The sequence below is a fragment of the Pleurodeles waltl genome, chromosome 8, assembly GCF_031143425.1.
Source record: "Pleurodeles waltl isolate 20211129_DDA chromosome 8, aPleWal1.hap1.20221129, whole genome shotgun sequence".
NCBI classification, from domain to species: Eukaryota; Metazoa; Chordata; class Amphibia; order Caudata; family Salamandridae; genus Pleurodeles; species Pleurodeles waltl.
The window spans coordinates 314,507,855-314,526,068 of NC_090447.1; the positions used below are offsets into that span (position 1 = coordinate 314,507,855).

Genomic DNA, 18,214 nt, shown 5'->3' on the forward strand with positions numbered 1-18,214 from the left:
ACAGCTCACGGGCTGTGAGTCATTGGTTCCGTTTTTTGGCCTTTCAGTTATTAACAGTGCATTTCATTTTTGTGAAATCTCTAGTTAATAAAATTTGATCCACTGAACCATCACTCACCCTCGTGCCAAATCCAACCAGTATGTGTGGTAAAAATGACAAAACCTGCTCCGCTGTAATCAGGCGTCGCAGCACACCTGTGACACGCTAGGTGCCTCGGGTGGGACCCCGATGATGAAGCATGCCACCAACTTGGTTGGTGGGTGAGGGGTCTTTTTCACATAACCTAAGTGCGTTTCTTTTCACAATTTTAGTGTTTGGCACATCACAGACGTATGTGGACACATCAAAATGATATATTACAAAACTACCTGTGTTAGGGGTTAGGGGCACCTACGTTTCTGGTCCTGGGTGCGGCCTTCATCTAGGGAAACCTACCAAACCCAGACATTTTTTAAAACTAGACACCCCAAGGAGTCCAGGGAGGTGGACCCCCCAACATTTTCTTACCCAGACTCCTCTGCAAACCTCAAAATTTGCTTAAAAAAAGCATATTTTCCTGACTTTCGTTTGTACGATCACCACTCCAGCACAAAATTCCTACTCCCCAGCGTTCCCCTCAGTCTCCCAAGTAAAATGACACCTCACTTGTGTGGGTCCCCAAAGCAGAGTCAGTCTAAAGATGTATAAAAGAAGAATATGTCCTTATCAACTCGCTGAGACCCTCTATCTCTACAAGTTTTTGGCCTTATTCTGTTGCAGGCACCTGGCCCACCCACACAAGTGAGGTATCATTTTTATCGGAGACTTGGGGGAACGCTGGGTGGAAGGAAATTTGTGGCTCCTCTCAGATTCCAGAACTTTCTGTCACCGAAATGTGAGGAAAATGTGTTTTTTTTGCCAAATTTGGAGGTTTGCAAAGGATTCTGGGTAACAGAACCTGGTCAGAGCCCCACAAGTCACCCCATCTTGGATTCCCCTAGGTCTCTAGTTTTCAAAAAAGCAAAGTTTGGTAGGTTTCCCTAGGTGCCGGCTGAGCTAGAGGCCAAAATCTGCAGGTAGGCACTTTGCAAAAAACACCGCTGTTTTCTGTCAATAAATGGGATATGTCCACGTTGTGTTTTGGGGCATTTCTTGTCGCGAGCGCTAGGCCTACCCACACAAGTGAGGTATCATTTTTATCGGGAGACTTGGGGGAACGCTGGGTGTAAGGGAATTTGTGGCTCCTCTCAGATTCCAGAACTTTCTGTCACCGAAATGTGAGGAAAATGTGTTTTTTTAGCCAAATTTTGAGGTTTGCAAAGGATTCTGGGTAACAGAACCTGGTCAGAGCCCCACAAGTTACCCCATCTTGGATTCCCCTAGGTCTCTAGTTTAAAAAAATGCATAGGTGTGGTAGGTTTCCCTAGGTGCCGGCTGAGCTAGAGGCCAAAATCTACAGGTAGGCACTTTGCAAAAAACACCTCTGTTTTCTGTAAAAAAAAATTGGATGTGTCCACGTTGTGTTTTGGGGCATTTCCTGTCGCGGGCGCTAGGCCTACCCACACAAGTGAGGTGTCATTTTTATCGGGACGACTTGGGGGAACATAGAATAGCAAAACAAGTGTTATTGCCCCTTGTCTTTCTCTACATTTTTTCCTTCCAAATATAAGACTGTGTAAAAAAGACGTCTATTTGAGAAATGCCCTGTAATTCACGTGCTAGTATGGGCACTCCGGAATTCAGAGATGTGCAAATAACCACTGCTCTTCAACACCTTATCTTGTGCCCATTTTGGAAATACAAAGGTTTTCTTGATAGCTATTTTTCACTCTTTATATTTCAGCAAATGAATTGCTGTATACCCGGTATAGAATGAAAACCCACTGCAGGGTGCAGCTCATTTATTGGCTCTGGGTACCTAGAGTTCTTGATGAACCTACAAGCCCTATATATCCCCACAACCAGAAGAGTCCAGCAGACGTAACGGTATATTGCTTTCAAAAATCTGACATTGCAGGAAAAAGTTACAGAGTAAAACGTAGAGAAAAATTGCAGTTTTTTTCACCTCAATTTCAATATTTTTTTTTTTCAGTTGTTATTTTCTGTAGGACACCCTTGTAGGATCTACACAAATTACCCCTTGCTGAATTCAGAATTTTGTCTAGCTTTCAGAAATGTTTCGGTTTCTTGGACCCCGCATTGGTTTCACGCCCATTTCTGTCACTGACTAGAAGGAGGCTGGAAGCACAAAAAAATCGTTAAAATGGGGTATGTCCCAGTAAAATGCCAAAATTGTGTTGAAAAATTGGGTTTTCTGATTCAAGTCTGCCTGTTCCTGAAAGCTGGGAAGCTGGTGATTTTAGCACCGCAAACCGTTTGTTGATGCCATTTTCAGGGAAAACACCACAAGCCTTCTTCTGCAGCCCCTTTTTCATTTTTTTTTAAAAAAAACGAAATTTTCACTGTATTTTGGCTAATTTCTTGGCCTCCTTCTGGGGAGCCCACAAAGTCTGGGTACCTCTAGAATCCCTAGGATGTTGGAAAAAAAGGAAGCAAATTTGGCGTGGGTAGCTTATGTGAACAAAACGTTATGAGGGCCTAAGCGCGAACTGCCCCAAATAGCCAAAAAAAGGCTTGCCACAGGAGGAGGAAAAGGCCTGGCAGCGAAGGGGTTATATAAAGGTGAAAGAGCAGCATTTGCCTTCTCTTTACTAGTTATCTCAACTTCTTAAAAGTGAACAGGGTAAAACAATGACCAACATAAGTGGGAACTGAAAATCTGAGGGCAATGTTAAAGACCGTATATGTTGAATACCTAAGAGATCTTAAATGTGAGAGTGACAGGAGGGAATATATACTCTATATATGCAAAGTCAGTAAAACAAAAGTAATTCTAGTGGGAATATGAGAAACAGGCAATGTTAAAGAACTTAAATTATTACATGCTTAAGAGAGAATAAATGTGAGAGAGACAAGAGGGAATATATACAATGTATATGTGAAAAGTCTGTAAAACAAAAGTAATTTCTATGGGAATTCACAGGCTCTCCTACGAATGCAGATGGACATCTTTTTAGGTATAGTTTATTAGCACACAGGAGATCATCAATGACTGCTAAAAAGTGATTCTACCTTCTCGGTCTCTTTCACTTTCGGGTCTTGCTCGTGGTCCTGTATCTGACCAATCTCCTCTAAGTCTCAGACGTTTAACAGGAGGCTGTCGTAACTAGAAAGAAAAGAAACACAAATACAATTATATGATAGAGCATTGGGTATCTACATAATGACATGTTCGAGAAAGCATAACTTTGATTTACATGTATTTAATCAGTTTCTTTTGGTAAAAATGAAAAACATTTGTTAGAATTGTCAGCCCTAGGGTGGTCTTTCCCCAAATATTTGTGCTTGCTTGCCTCATATTTTGCTGACTAGTTTTTGTTGGTCTTAGGACTCTGAGCACTTTACCACGGCTGACCAATGCTAAAGTGCATGTGTCCTCTCTCCTAAACATGGTTTCACTGGTCCTTCCACAATTTGCAATCTTAATTTACTAATGCGCGTCCTTAGTAAAGTGCATTACAAGTGCCCAGAGTCTGCACATTAAGTGCTACTAGTGGGACTACAGCACTGCTTGTGCCACACACTCAAGTAGCCCTTAAAACATGTCTCAGGCCTGCCATTAGACAGCTTATGTGTGCGGCTTACACTGTCATGTCGACCTGGCATTTAAAACCTCTTGCCAAGCCTTAAACTCCCCTTTTATTACATATAAGTTACCCCTAACGTAGGCCCTAGGCAGCTCATAGGGCAGGGTGCTATGTAATAAAAAGGCAGGCCATATATTTTCAAGTTTTACATGTCCTGGAGTGAAAAACTCCCACATTTGTTTTACACTACCGAAAGGCCTACCCCTCTCATAGGTTAAAACTAGGAATTCTTTATTACATTTAATAAGCTGTAATTCCGGACTGAGAACGGGTAGATATGTCATGTTTCGTATGTATGGAACTGTAACGATAAAACCTCTTTAGAGGTCAGTCGCATTTACTATTACAATTTTGAAAATGCCGCTATTAAAAAGTTGCCATTTTCCTGCTCTAAGCCCTGTGTGCCTGGTGCCTGTCTCCAATACACATCTGGGTTGGGATGACAGCTGGGCTTGTGCATTCCCTCTAGACAGCCACACAGAGCTTAGGTGTAACTGGTGGGCCATCAACATCATGATGGACCACCCTGGGCAGGATGGGAGGGAGGAGCTAGGCACAGCCTCACACACCTGAATAGGCAGTGTTTTGTCCACACACAAAGGGCTGCATACCCCCTTGTACTGTGTCTGGAGGCAGGGCAAGAAGAAAGGACCTTTGTGTACTTCAAATACCATTCTCTGAAGTTACAACCACTTCAAAGGCACCACTCGGTATAAGTACTGGACCTCTGACTTCACCAATTCAGTACACTACTGGACCTATGAAGAACTCTGCCAGGAGGAAGGACTGCTGTGCTGCTACAAGGACTGCCACTCTGGACTGCTGCTCGAGAAGAACTGCTTTTTTGCAGTGCTGCCCTGCTGCCCTCAGCCATGCTGTAGAAGGACTAGACCCATCTCATTGGAACACAGAGTGACTCCAAGGGCATGTTGGCCTGCCCCCTGTTCTCAGTCTCAGGGACATCAAAGATTTCTCACTATCCTGCAATAGCACCTGGACTTTGCTTGTTGCAAGTCTTGCCCTGCCACATGGTGTCAATCTAGTCCTAGGCCCCTGGAAGCTGGTATAAAATGCTGGATCTGCCAGAACCTGTGCATCGACGCCGTTGAGCTGATGAGAACCAGACGCTTCTGCAATGACAGCTACTCATTGCTGTTGCTGTAAGGATCGTGGACACCACATCGTTGACTGTGTGCGCATTGTCTCCAGCTTCTGCCGCATCTCTGACTTTGTGCAGCTCACAACCTACACATAGCCTACCTCCAAAGGATTGACGACGACACATCGCCTCCTCTGCTCCCCCCATCCTGGCTTCCATGTTGACGCATCTAGGAACCAAGGTACTGTTTCAGTGGGCCAAGGCTGGTCTCTACATCCGACTCGGGGTCAACCTGACATTTCAAATCTGACTCAGTCTAGCGCGACCATGCAGCCCCAGTTGGGACTTTATGCTTCTAAGCACTACAATTAAATGATTCTTTCAAAATTAATATCTTAACTTCTACTTATTGGATTTTTGTTGTTTTGGTCTCGTTTTGTTCATTAAACTAAGATCTATTTTGCTAACCTGTTCACTGTGTTACTGTTTGAAGTGCTGCATAAATACTTTAGACATTGTCTCACAAGTTAAGCCTGCCTACTCTGTTCCAAGCTACCAGAAGGCGGGCATAGGTTAATCTAAGTTATGTATCTGACTTACCCTGACCAGGACTGCGATTCCTGCTTGAACCAGGTGCATCCCTCTGTCAACCGAAACAAACCCAATTTCTAACAGCTTTATTAAAATAATGTTATTACTATCCTGCAAAATAAACTAATAAAAAAAAAAAATCAACATTTCCTACGTTACATAGGTTACTAGACATTAATTTCTTTAAACATGATAGCAATTTTCTTCTTATACGCAATTTAAAATCATCAAATTATACTTTTTATCATCTATTAATGCTTCCTCCACAAGGAACCAACAGTTTGAGTTCTCAATTTATTTAATTCAAAAGAGCAAAATACCATACATACAACTGACTCTTCTAATATTCCACATAACAAACATAATGTTTATGAACTAAATCTCCTCCCTCCAATGGTCACCTCAAAAAGAGGCCCCTTTCTAAATACAGTAGTGATAGTTTCAACAGTAGACCTACCATACACAAAATACTTTAGTTAGGTCCATATCATGGAAGTATCTGTATCCCATACAGGTAGAATGAGAATTACACTAAGCATTAAAATACAGCCTGTCCCACAAAGTGAGGATTGTTTTGTTATTCGCTTACAGCCAACTCTAGAAACCTTAAAGAGGTCATCAGGAAATGAGTACCTCTTAATCTTAAACCTGGTGTGACTATGAACTTGATTCAGAGCCATTTTATATTATTTTTATTTTCTGTGTGGAATAGTAGAACTGTTTCTTTTTTACATGGATTAGATCACTCCAATTCAGAAAGGTTGTGCAAGACAACTGAATTGCAGCTCTGCTCTCTTAAGTGTTATTTATTGAACGAGGATCAAGCTAGGCAACCAAATGTCGCTTGAGGTTTCCATGCTCGCAGCTATTCTTCTGATCAGTTTGCTACAAACTGATAACATTTAAATTTACAGCTCACTTTTTACCTTGTTGGAGCAAACATCATATTCTTTGGCTCGGTTACATTTAGTTTAGCATAATAGTAATATAAACAAATCAAGGCTTCACTGCAATTCAACTTGGCTAAGTGTCATTAAAATAATATCATGCGTACAATGCAAGATGGATGACTACCAACTATGTGTACCAGATCATTTAGGTCTGTTAAATATAAAGCATGTAACAAGGATGCCAATACACACATACATACCTACGCTTAGACTAGATTATTATACGTGAATTATCCAGTCTCAAGAATCCACTTATCATACCACCAACTATTAATATACAAAGTTTGCATTGCAGCCAATCATACATACATCACATAGCTTTTTCCAATCTATGCAGGTTTGCACAACCCACTTTTCAAACTGCAAAACACCAAGCTTATGCATTTTGACATTTATCCAAGATATTAGATTTCACAGTGATCAACTAAGTGACTAACATACCTTAAATACTTTCCTTTTACAAATGTACAATCTTGTGACCATGACGGCAGGCAAGCATCCTAAGGGTATGTGTATCACAGCATTGTGTAGTTCAGTTCTAGGCATATGTGCAACACAGTATTGTGTAGTCCAGGTCCGGTAGTAAGCCACAGTGCCTTGATGCCATTAGATGTTTTGGCTAGTGGAGTATACCAATACTGCAGTTTCACTGGGCTGTATATGACTTTAAAAGGTGCAGATACTAATCTGTTTTCTTGTGTGTTGGGTCGTTCATATCTGTCTGATAGTAAGATATGGGGATCTGGCCCTTTGTCAGATTGGATTTGATTGGATTTCCATGAACTGAACACTTGCATGACTTTGCAATATATCTCCCTGAGGAGCCATCATATGCAAATGTTGACTGGTAGATACAATGTTTTGAGCCTCTTAAATCCCGTTGAGGCAGGGGTCGTTTAGTAGCCATACAGCCGATTCCCTGCTCAGAGACCTCTGTCCACACTCGCAGACTTTTGGCTAATGTTGCACATTCTGCTCAAAGTGTTTCCTGGCCCAGCCCAGCAGCATACTACTCAACTCCACCTTTAAATTTACTACTGTTGCACTTCATGAAACATACCAGTGTTCCCTCAGAGCAGTACTTAATTTGAGCCACTGTTTGCCAGGGCTTGGCAGCAATGCTAATTTCATAACACTGGTACACTTTTGTGACATTCCACCACATTGTGACACTCTCTACCTAATTTTAAGCCAAGCACTTAGACAGCATCTTTAACAATTAAATATACATTTCAAATACTAACGCGCCCAAGCTATTCTTACAGCTTCAAGTGACTTTGAACAGTCCAAAAGGTCACATTTGTAGTAATGTGATGTTTTGCAAGTCAGATCGATACTGGCATTTTGCAGCACTGTAAGGGAGAGTGGATGGTGCAAGATGTATTGTCCTTTTGAGAAACGTTTTGGGCCCTGGAAATTATTTTTTTATTATAAATTAAGCACTACCTCAGAGAGCGTAGTCTTTTCTATTGCCATTTCCTTTTCCAGGGTATCCTACCAAGGGAACTGTAATCCACAATGGGGCGATGTGTGAAAACTGGACTCCAAATACCACATGTGGGATGAAATGCTCTGATTTTTACCAATTGCCTATGCATACTTTTCATTACCTACGTCCCTTTATGAAGCAGTGTTTATTGCTTCATGCTGGTGTCCCACCTGTTCCTACATACTCAATGTATTTAATTACACAACTAGTATGATGGGTCAGTGGGATAATGTACCTGCTGCAGATATTTGCGTGACACCTGCAAACCAATGATTAGAAATCTGGTGCCTCCACTTAATCTTTCATTTTTCCAAGTTTTATACAACGTAGAATCGCACTTGCAGGACTCGAGGATAACTTTCCGGCAATTTTATGATTCCCTGCTGACTACGACATTAGATTATGTTTCGTACTTATGACAATAGCTGCCAGAAGTTTTCTCATAATGATTGGAACTAGCCTTGAAAAAGCCCCCGCTTACCCGCATAAGGGGCGAAACACGTGTTGGCTGTGGCTGTTCCGTCACTGAATTGTGCCCTTTGATTTGATTTTTTTCTTACCTGGCTGCTTCGTTATTAAAGCAATTTTTTGTTCACATGAGACTTTTTCAACCTTAGTACTGGTTGATTGGACTATTGAACTGTTGGTCTCTGGATCTTATCTTCTGTCTAATGACTGTCATATAATAACAAGTATTATAATTTCATGGAACTGTTCCTTTTTCTTTCATTGTTCTGGATGCAAATAAATTATCATTGAGGCATTGTGCTTTTTATCAATGATTCCCTAAGTGAGAACTCACCACCTTTTTTCCCAGTATTTCAAGTTTTGGGAGGCGCAGGGTCCAGGCCTCCTGGTCTGGAGTTCTCACAACCCTTCCATTAATTCGGCATTTAAAGGAAGTCAATCTGGCTGGACCCCTCTCCTTCTTTTCCATATGCTGTACCTAGTAGGAAAATTGCAGTCCTCCTGCGTCTTGCTGGCATTGGGCAGTAGTTTTGAAGTAGTGTTAGACTGGATTCGGTGCATGTTCTTGGTTTTATGTTCTCTCAACACTATGTCCTGAGGGTGGTCTAATGGGCCTCTGGTTGCCACAAGAGACCAAAACGTTGATAACTCTTCCTCATAGGCATGTTGTAGTGTAACACCAAAAGGCTTTACTTGGGTCGGACTTTGTATTGATATATTGGCTTAAGTCAAGAGGTGGCATACTACCCCTCCTTTGGTACCCAGTTGATATTAAAATACTGTGATCTAAGTGGGGGTGGGTACAGTGTTGATGACTTCATGATATACAAATGTATGTATATAAAGAACTATAGTTTGGAAGTTAATTTGTTACCAATATAATATTGCTTTGAAAAGTACAGATGTGGTGTTGCCATTCATTGGAGACATAATTCATATGACTGATATGATTTTAGACTAATTTTACTAAATGAACACTTGCTATTCACCTACTCTCCTTTACGCATTTTAAATCAGAGTCAGCTGTCTCACCTGACAAGCATGAGCCATCTGATGGCATATACAGGACAGAGACCTGTACTTCACCAGAGATTGCTGAGGAGCGCATAAACACACGGTTGACGAGCACCACACTAGTGCCAAATGCCCTTTCCAGACAATCAGTAGTATCAGAGAAAGCACAAATCACGTATTTGGGCACATCCTGACCATCCTGAATAGTTTAACCTAGTGATGCCCTAAAGTCTTCAAGAACCACCAGCAAGCACTTAGTGGCCATATCCCAGATGGCATGAGTATAACTGCCCAACAAACCAACTGCATTGACTGACTGCAAGGCCAGGCTGGCCAAAGAGAACATTTGTTTTCTGAAAGCCTCAATCCTCTTGTACTCGCTATGTGGTGGTGTTGTGTAGAATAAGTTGAGGTTCATCATGCAAGATGAAGCCTGAACCTCCAGACTTTCTGCTTTCTGAAGTAGGATGTTTTGTGAGGAAATCTTGAGGTGCCAGGCATCTGTCTGTGATGTCTGGCCTACTATCTTATCTATTCACGGATAGGAAATAACAAGGCTTTGACCTGGTGCCATTAAAGTATCAGTGAGGGCCTCACTGAACAGGAAAAAGGGCTCTGTGTGTCTGGTCCAGGCTGCAAGATTTCCATAAGGATATCCGTCTTAACATCAGTGGAGGGTTGTTGTAGGTCCAAGACTCCAGCTGCATGTCAAAGTACCACTGTAAATGAGGTCCTCTATAATGCTGGAGGGTCAAATGGCAAGTTCAAATATGAATCAGGAGTGGTATCAAGCCCACTGGCCTCTTGTAAGTCCATTAAAAAAAGTATTGTTGTCATACTTCATGTGGAAGGTTGGAAGGGGGCTGTCAACCAACCCCATATCCATCAATCAACATCTCTGGATGTGGCAAGCTGTGATCAAAATTTGAACCAAACAGACAAATGAACCTATGAGGGAACGCTTTTTTTTTTTTTTCTTCTTCTAAGAAGAGGCATACAACTCGAATCAGGCTGTATGGCAACACTGGTTGCGATTGTGATGAGGCCAGTATGGGGGTTAAATACTAGAACCAGTATCAGATCCTCCACCAGCGCCATTGTTCCTGGCGCCAATGGAGTAACTAACACAGGTCATGGCTGCAGGGTGAAAGTGCGAGCCAAAGCAAGTACGCAGCCCATGAAAGATCCAAGTGGGTCAGGTGGTGTCAAGGATGCATTCACCAGCGGTCAACCCAATTCCAGGTCCTTGCTGATCCTTAGGGCCCAAATGCACGCCACAGAGAGCTGAAAGAGTTCAGACATATGGAATCTGGCACAACTGTTTCCAATTAACCAATGAGGCCGATGTCCTTTACCACTGGCTTAACACCATAACCAATCCAAGGCACACAGAAGTGCACATAATCTGGCAACCATTATGCTTACCGTTAAACAAGTACAAATATGTACAGAATTACAGTTGGCAAAATGAAACACAGCCCCTCTCAAAAAAGCTTTACAAGAATTATCGCAGTGAAAACATTAGACCTGCAGGGTTTGTCAGAGAGGTGCCAAACATCATATCTCTTGCCTACTACGGCAATTTGTGAGATTTCACCAGGGGTGTGGAATTTATTAAAATATCTACTTGTCCAGGGGACCGGTTGCTTCTCAAATCTACTTGTCCTGTAAAAAGATCTACTTGTCCGTTTGGTGCCATGTAGTGTGGCGACAAATTATGGCAGCAATTAATAGCCTCTCTGATTATGCCAGGGCTACTACCATAGTAGGGCTTGAATACTTGGAGTTTCAATCCCTACTGTAGCAATTTCCTTATTTTGCCACCTTTCTGCAGATCTGCATACTGGGGCTGGAGGAAGCAGTAAGCAATAGTTCCAGGGCTGGAATGCCTTTGAGTCTGCAAACCTACTAACCTGCATGTTTTAAAGATTTTTACCAGCTTCTCTCTAATATTTTCCCATAATAAGAAAGGTTGGACATTTACTCCTGACAATGGCAGAATTAGAACTTCTTCCAGGGTTTGGAAGAAAGTGGCTGGAGGGAAAATGAACTTGCAAATGCTCAATAGATTTTCACATGAGCAAATCTACACATCGTATTTACCCACGCTAAAATACAGTTCACAAATATTTTATAGGGGTACGACATATACCATGGGTGCACTTTTGTGACTTTCTTTAAGAATTTGGGGCCACAAGTAGGTAGGTTCAGATTTGTGACCTGCAAATTGCGAGTCGCAAATCCGAATGTAGGATGGTGTCCTTGACACCATCTGTGATTCGCAAGGGCTTCGCAAATGCCCACATCATGAATAATCATGAGGTGGGTCGCAATTTGTGACCCCCTCACGAATGGTGGCCTGCTGGAGACAGCAGACCACCATGTCTGTGACTGCTTTTCAATAAAGCAGTTTTTTTTGTAATGCAGCCCGTTTTCCTTAAAGGAAAACGAGATGCATAACAAAAACGAAAAATGAAACGTTTTCGTTTCATTTTTTCAGAGCAGGCAGTGGTCCACAGGACCACTGCTTGCTCTGAAAAAATGTTTACAGTGACATTCACAATGGGAAAGGGGTCCCATGGGGATCCCTTCCCTTTTGCGAAAGTGTTAGCACCCATTTGAAATGGGTGCAAACTGCGATTGGTTTGCGCCCGCGTTCGCGGTCACAAAACAATCCTACATTGCACTGCGAGTTGCAATTAGGAAGGGAACACCCCTTACTAATTGCGAGTCGCAAACCCGTTTTGTGATTCGGTAACCAGGTTACTGAATCGCAAAACTGGGTTTGTGCATCGCAATGTGCTTTTTGCACGTCGCAAACAGCGAAAGTCACTGTTTGCGACATGCAAAAAGCTACCTACATGTGGGTCTTGGTCCCTAATTAGGTCTGGTGTTAACAAAGACATTTTGTTTTTATTAAACTTCTATTTCTCTCTCTTTCGGCTGGCTTTACTGTGAGTGATCGCATTCTGCTCTTCCACAAGGAGCATATTGCCACACAAAGTAGTTTTGTTCAGTGTCAGGAACTACAGTGGCAATCAGTGACGTAACGAAACTGGAGGGTGCCCCTTTGCAAAGAACATGGAGGAGCCCCCTCTCCAGACTCACCCAGGGCAGGTGCTGTGCTGACGGGGCCCCCTGGAGGGCAGCTGCGGGGCCTTTGTTATGCCGCTGGTGGCAACGTGTGCTTTAAGAGTTCAAAAACTTTTTGGGGGGGTTTTGCCAATGTTTGTTACAATGTTGAGGGCCTGGTAGCTCCCACAACAAAAAAGTGTTCCAAAAGCCATGTCAAAACAAGACACACATTGATGAAACTAAAAGACTTATACAAATATGTCAGATCAGTTGGCTTTGTCAGTTTTTGTTTATTTTCATGCTTCCCATAATCGTGTTGAAAATGGTTACACTGATTTTCCATTAGAAATATTTTTGGGAAATACTAGCATGCATCAACACATTTTACTAAATGACACTTCATTTGCATATAATCAGAGAGCATTCTGGGAGCATTATACTTAGCCTCTTAGCCTAAACTTTTCAAACGTGTGTACACGTTTTTTTTTTTTTGTACTGGAACCAACCTCAGTAGTGAAGTGTGACCTTAAAACATTTATTTACAGCACGCACCCTAATAATGAAGGCTTTCAAATAATGAACCATAAATACAAGTTCGAACAGCATTATCCTTTGGAAACACATTACCTCAACTGCAGAGAGTTCAACTCTCTGTAAACAGGCAGCCAAAGGGTTTGTGCTGCAGGGGGTTGGGCCTACTTGTCCCAAGGACAAAGTAAACATAAAAACTTGTTGCCCTTGACCCCAAACAAGATGTCCCGGGCGTGCGTCGGGCGATAGGAATTCCACATCCCTGTTTCACTTAACAATATACTTGCCTACAGCCTGTAACTCAGTGTGATAACATTCTACTCTTAAGGGTTTATTGGCCTTTACACATGCTTTTTAAAAATACAAAAGCACGGCCTCCTGCCTTTGTCATAATTTTTCATAATAAACAGATTAGACCAATGGTATAGGACCTACGCTTTTCCAGTGAACTAATCAGGCCTATGGCCTTTACCACTGGCTTGTCACACACATAGTTATGCAATTACAAATGTATAACAAATTACTGTTGTCAAAGCAAAATACAAGCTCTCTAGTGTCTAAAAAGGTTTACTAAGGTGTAACTCTTCTAACCCCATGGTTTGTCAATGGCGGTCAATGGTGTCAATGGAGACAATTTTTTAGATTCCATGTAACAAAATACCTCTTTGCAGGCTTTAATACAGAGTGATAACAATGCACCTATAAGTGCCTATTGATATGGACATATGTTATTCACAATAAATATGTAAATCCCACTACCTTTATGGTAACTTTTCATAATAAACAGATTGGATCAATAGCTTCGATCACAAATTTGCCCCCATAACTAACTTAGTTCTGCTGTAAGTGCATATGTTTTTACAACAACCTTTGTGTAAAGTGATGCTTCTCACAGCAGGGAACGCTGGGCTGTCTCCAAGCAGAAGCACCCACAACACGAGCAAAATAAAAGATGAGATGTCTACTCCTGGTTGCAATCAATTTGAGTCCGAATATGGGCTGGCCTGGAATAGATACTTCCTCGCCTTCAACAACAGAAACAGCCCCACCCTCATCTCTATCATCCACCAAATGGCAATGCTCAGAAAGAACTAATCAACAGCCCCTTGATAAGGAAGTCTTTACGGAATCTCTAAAGTGGACCCTTCATCTAATTTCCTCACTTCAAGGTTTAGCTCTCCAGCCACTTCCACTGCTTTGGGAAGCAGTCTTCACTACCAGGTTTTGACATGCTAAACCAAGACATCCAAACGTGATTACACTTTATTCTTGTAATTATTATTGTGAGTCAAGTTGAAAGGATGAACATTACGACATTCACTACAGTATTTGAAAAATCCACTTTCGGTATATTCATTATTTACCCTATTCTATCATGTTGCTATCATCATGAGATTTCTGATTACTTTGAGTGCAGCCTAATAATAATAATTCCTCTATAAGTGCGCAGCCATTAGTTTATGTTTCCAACTCTGACCTGAAGTGATAGCCTAGCAGCAGATAGATTGTTCCCTTACCCTAGTCCCTATCAAAGTCCCTGATATAGTGCTATCTCACAAGCAAATACTTTTGTTTCTTTCTACAGTTTTGCATCTTCAGTTTGGATCCTAACTCAAAAAAAGTCCTCTGTATTCCCAAAACTCTGCATGAAAACTCCCATCTCCCTTTCTTTCAAATGCCCCTTTGCTCACTTCTCATTCTCCTCTTGTCCCCTGTTTCTGAGCACGGCATATATTAAGCCATGTGAATGTTTGTCCTAATGTTTATTATTGTAGTTCCTCAAATTAATCTAATTTCATTTCAAAACATTTTTTTAAATCACAAACTTCCCTTCTTTGAAAGTCATACCTGCAACCTAACAATGGTAATCTCCTTGATCTCATCTATTAATTCAATCAACCATCCATCTGCATGAACTCACATTTCCCCCCCCACACTAACATTTAGAGCTCACATCTATTAATCTAATCCACCACAAAGAAACTGGAATAAATATGTTGAACTGGTTTCTTCAGAGCGCAGGCAATATAACCAATTAACAGTGAACTACCCACTAACCTTGGGTTCTGGAGCAAAGTGCTGCTAGCCATAAAGCATGCCAATGCCTTGGCAGGTGATGATGCACATAAACGTAAGTACAATATAATAAATGTCACAAAAGTGCAATACAAGGGATGGTAGCCTGCTGGGACTGTAACTGCTTTTTCAATAAGGCAGTTTTTTTATGCATCCCGATTTCCTTAAAGACCACATGAGACCACTGCCTGCTCTGAAAAAACACTTTTGACTACCATTCACAAAGGGGAAGGGGTACACTGGAGACCGCATTCCTGGTGGCAAAATATTCTTACATCCCCCTGCGAGTCGCAATTAGGAAGGGATGCCCTTGGTATGCCTCTTCCTAACAGCAAGTCGCAAACACATTTTGTGAGTTGGTAATAGGTTACTGACTCACAAAATGGGGATGGTAAATGTCAAAATGCATTTTACCATCCGCAAACGGTCCGTTGAGCCATTTGCTAACCTGTAAAAGCCTTTGTACATCTGGTCCAAAAAGTGCTAAATATATGCAAATCATTACAAAGGTGACAGTGGTGTAGTGACGCCATTTTAGTTGTATTTTTGGGCATGTTATTTTAGCAAATATGCCTGCTGCTTGTGCCCTTTAGCCTAGTTACAATTCATTTTATTCTAATTTTTCTTTTAGAAACGATCACATTTGTGGTGATGTTTTGCTTTCCTCTATCTTGCTGTTCTTTTGACTAGGAATACATTTACATTTCTTAGTACGACATTCTTTCAATCTGTGCTTTGTTTAAGGCTGCAACAAGATAGGGTTGCTTGCACAAAGTGGTACATCGCATCTCTAACATTTTACAGAATATACATATTTTTACATGCGGACACTTTTCTTAGAACACTAGCTGTTTTATTATAAAACATCTCTCTGCCCCCTGTATGTTAGAGGGAGGTTCCAGCCAGATGACTGCCACCGCATGCTGTTTGACTTAGCTTCAGCTGCTTGCTGAGACTGCTGGTTCCCAGGCCTATATGGGTGAGGTGTCTCAATAGACAACAGGCTTCGTCATTAGTGCCATATTCAGGTATGGGGATGATGTCTTTCTGGGGGGGGGGTCCTGAAGGGTGGATTCGGGCTTATAGTGCTGTGCTCTAACATAGAACATTAGTGGCATAGGTAGCAGTCATACATCTCACATAGTGGCACTGCGGTGGGACTTTTCTTGTGTTCACTTTCTTGTCAACATTCTGTTTTTAGAATGTTTCATGATCCTATTTATTGCAGTCAATATATTTTCATTTAGAACGCAGCTGATTCAATAAAACTTATTGAACCATTTTCTGCCTCTATTTGTCTTTGCATGTGTGATAAGATCGGTTCCACCACAACTTTCCTGAGAAGTCACAATGTCATGTGCCCGGCTGCCACAAATCACGCCTGCTCTTGAGCATAGGTGAGGCGCTGCTAGCTGTCTGGAAACGGATTGGGCCAAAAGTTGTCACATGGTGTGGGATCAAACTCAGTTCCCCACAATTCAGGTGATGCGGACGCCCAAATCCAGCAGCCTCAATGGTACATTGAGAGCCAACACAACAGTGGCAAGTCCAAACCATCTGTGATTTCTAAGCACACAATTGTCATATCATAATCCATTACAGTCACAAAGTAGCTGTTTTGAAAAGCAACACAATAATTTTTAGGTTTAGCAGAAGAAGCTTTTTGGACTTGCACCCTCAATAATATATCTGGCAAGAATATTAATTAATTACACTTTGAGAATGAAGACTCCAGGATGTGATATTCAAACAAGAAAGATATTTATACTATTTTGAAAATATTCAGCTGTAAGGATCTGGATTATTTAAATCAACACAACCACTATTAAAGATGAAATATTAACCGCATATATTTAGCAACTATTAACTAATTCTGGTCTACTCTAGGAGGCTTGTCTTATACTGGACCCCTATTTAATTTTCTTCAAATATTCTTCAGACTTTACTTATTGTGTATTAAAATAGGTGTTTATTTTTTACAGTTTAAACAATAACTGCAATCTGACATGATGTGTAAGGTAGTCATAACATGTTCATAACACGTTTCAGGGTGATTAAAATTAAAAGTTACTTTTGGGAATTCATGATTATCAAGGGCTGCTAACTTGTGGAATCACTTTCGGAACATTCAGCGCTGTTTATTAACAATTCATATTTTTATTATTAAGCGATCCTAGCCACCACCAAGTAGCTTTCACCCTTGTAGGTTAGCCTACTTCAAGTACATAACTGCAGAACAATGAAGAAATCCTATTTGAAAGAGAAAGGGGCGGTATAGAAGCGAGAGACCAAGAAAGAGACACTGATTCTAGCAGGCAGTACCTGGGGCTGGGCTCTGAGTTACAGGATAGTGCAGCATCACAGAAGCTAGGTACAGAGCAAAACATAGTTATCAAGATAGAAGGACAGCACATAGTAAGAAAGTGATGGCAAACAAGGGTTTCAGAAGACAGTGAGATTGCATTAAACACATTGAACACTAATCTGGAGAAGAAAGGAGCTGCACTGTAACTCGACCCTAAGCAAACCTGGAACACTTCCAGAGAAACAAAGGACAGAAGTGTTCCATTACTGCAGGAAGCATTTTACACTGGTAAACACAAGCATTAGACACAAGAAAACAATCAGTGAGACCTGATTGTTCATACTGGTTACGACGAGGAAATCAACTAGGGTGGGAACAACAATGAGTGAGCGAGGGAATATGGGTGCGAACTGGTATGGTAGTTGAAAGAACTGATGTTGCCAGACTAGTCTATGGGTCAGGTGGACCTTTGAAGGGCTCGGGCTCATCTGACCTGAAGTCAAGTGCAGGTCTTGAAGTGGCTAGGAACACATGATTTAGACCAAAGTCAGGAAGTTCCTGTTTCCCATGATTGTAGTATCCATTACCCCACACTCCAACACCTCCAAGTGTTATGCTTCCTTATGCTCTTTTTGGGTATCTTTATCAGACCCCCAATCCAACCCATGTTTGAGAAGGATAAAATGTACCTTTATAATGACCCTGGCACTCTTGGATTTCTACTCACTCCTAGTGTTAACTCATAATATTCTGATACTATACTGGGGTCCTAAAATATTTTAAGCTTTTAAACTGATAGCAATGTGCAATCTGACATCTCATATGATTGGTATTCACTTCTCAACACCATGTGAAATGTATGCGGTGTATTCCCTCTAGGAAGTGAATTCCCCACTACCCTAAATGAATTTTATACAATAGTCTTAAAA

At 41.4% G+C, this 18,214-nt stretch overlaps 1 protein-coding gene across 6 annotated transcripts in view; it reads right to left on the reverse strand.

The window, feature by feature from the left end:
* The window catches only part of DCAF6 (DDB1 and CUL4 associated factor 6), a 622,202-nt gene that overhangs the window by 438,402 nt on the left and 165,586 nt on the right, over positions 1-18,214 (reverse strand). For all 6 annotated transcript variants that reach the window (XM_069204156.1, XM_069204153.1, XM_069204157.1 and 3 more), the window contains one exon: positions 3,113-3,206. In XM_069204156.1, coding sequence (XP_069060257.1) covers positions 3,113-3,206 — 94 coding nt within the window. The remainder of the gene's footprint in view (positions 1-3,112; positions 3,207-18,214) is intronic.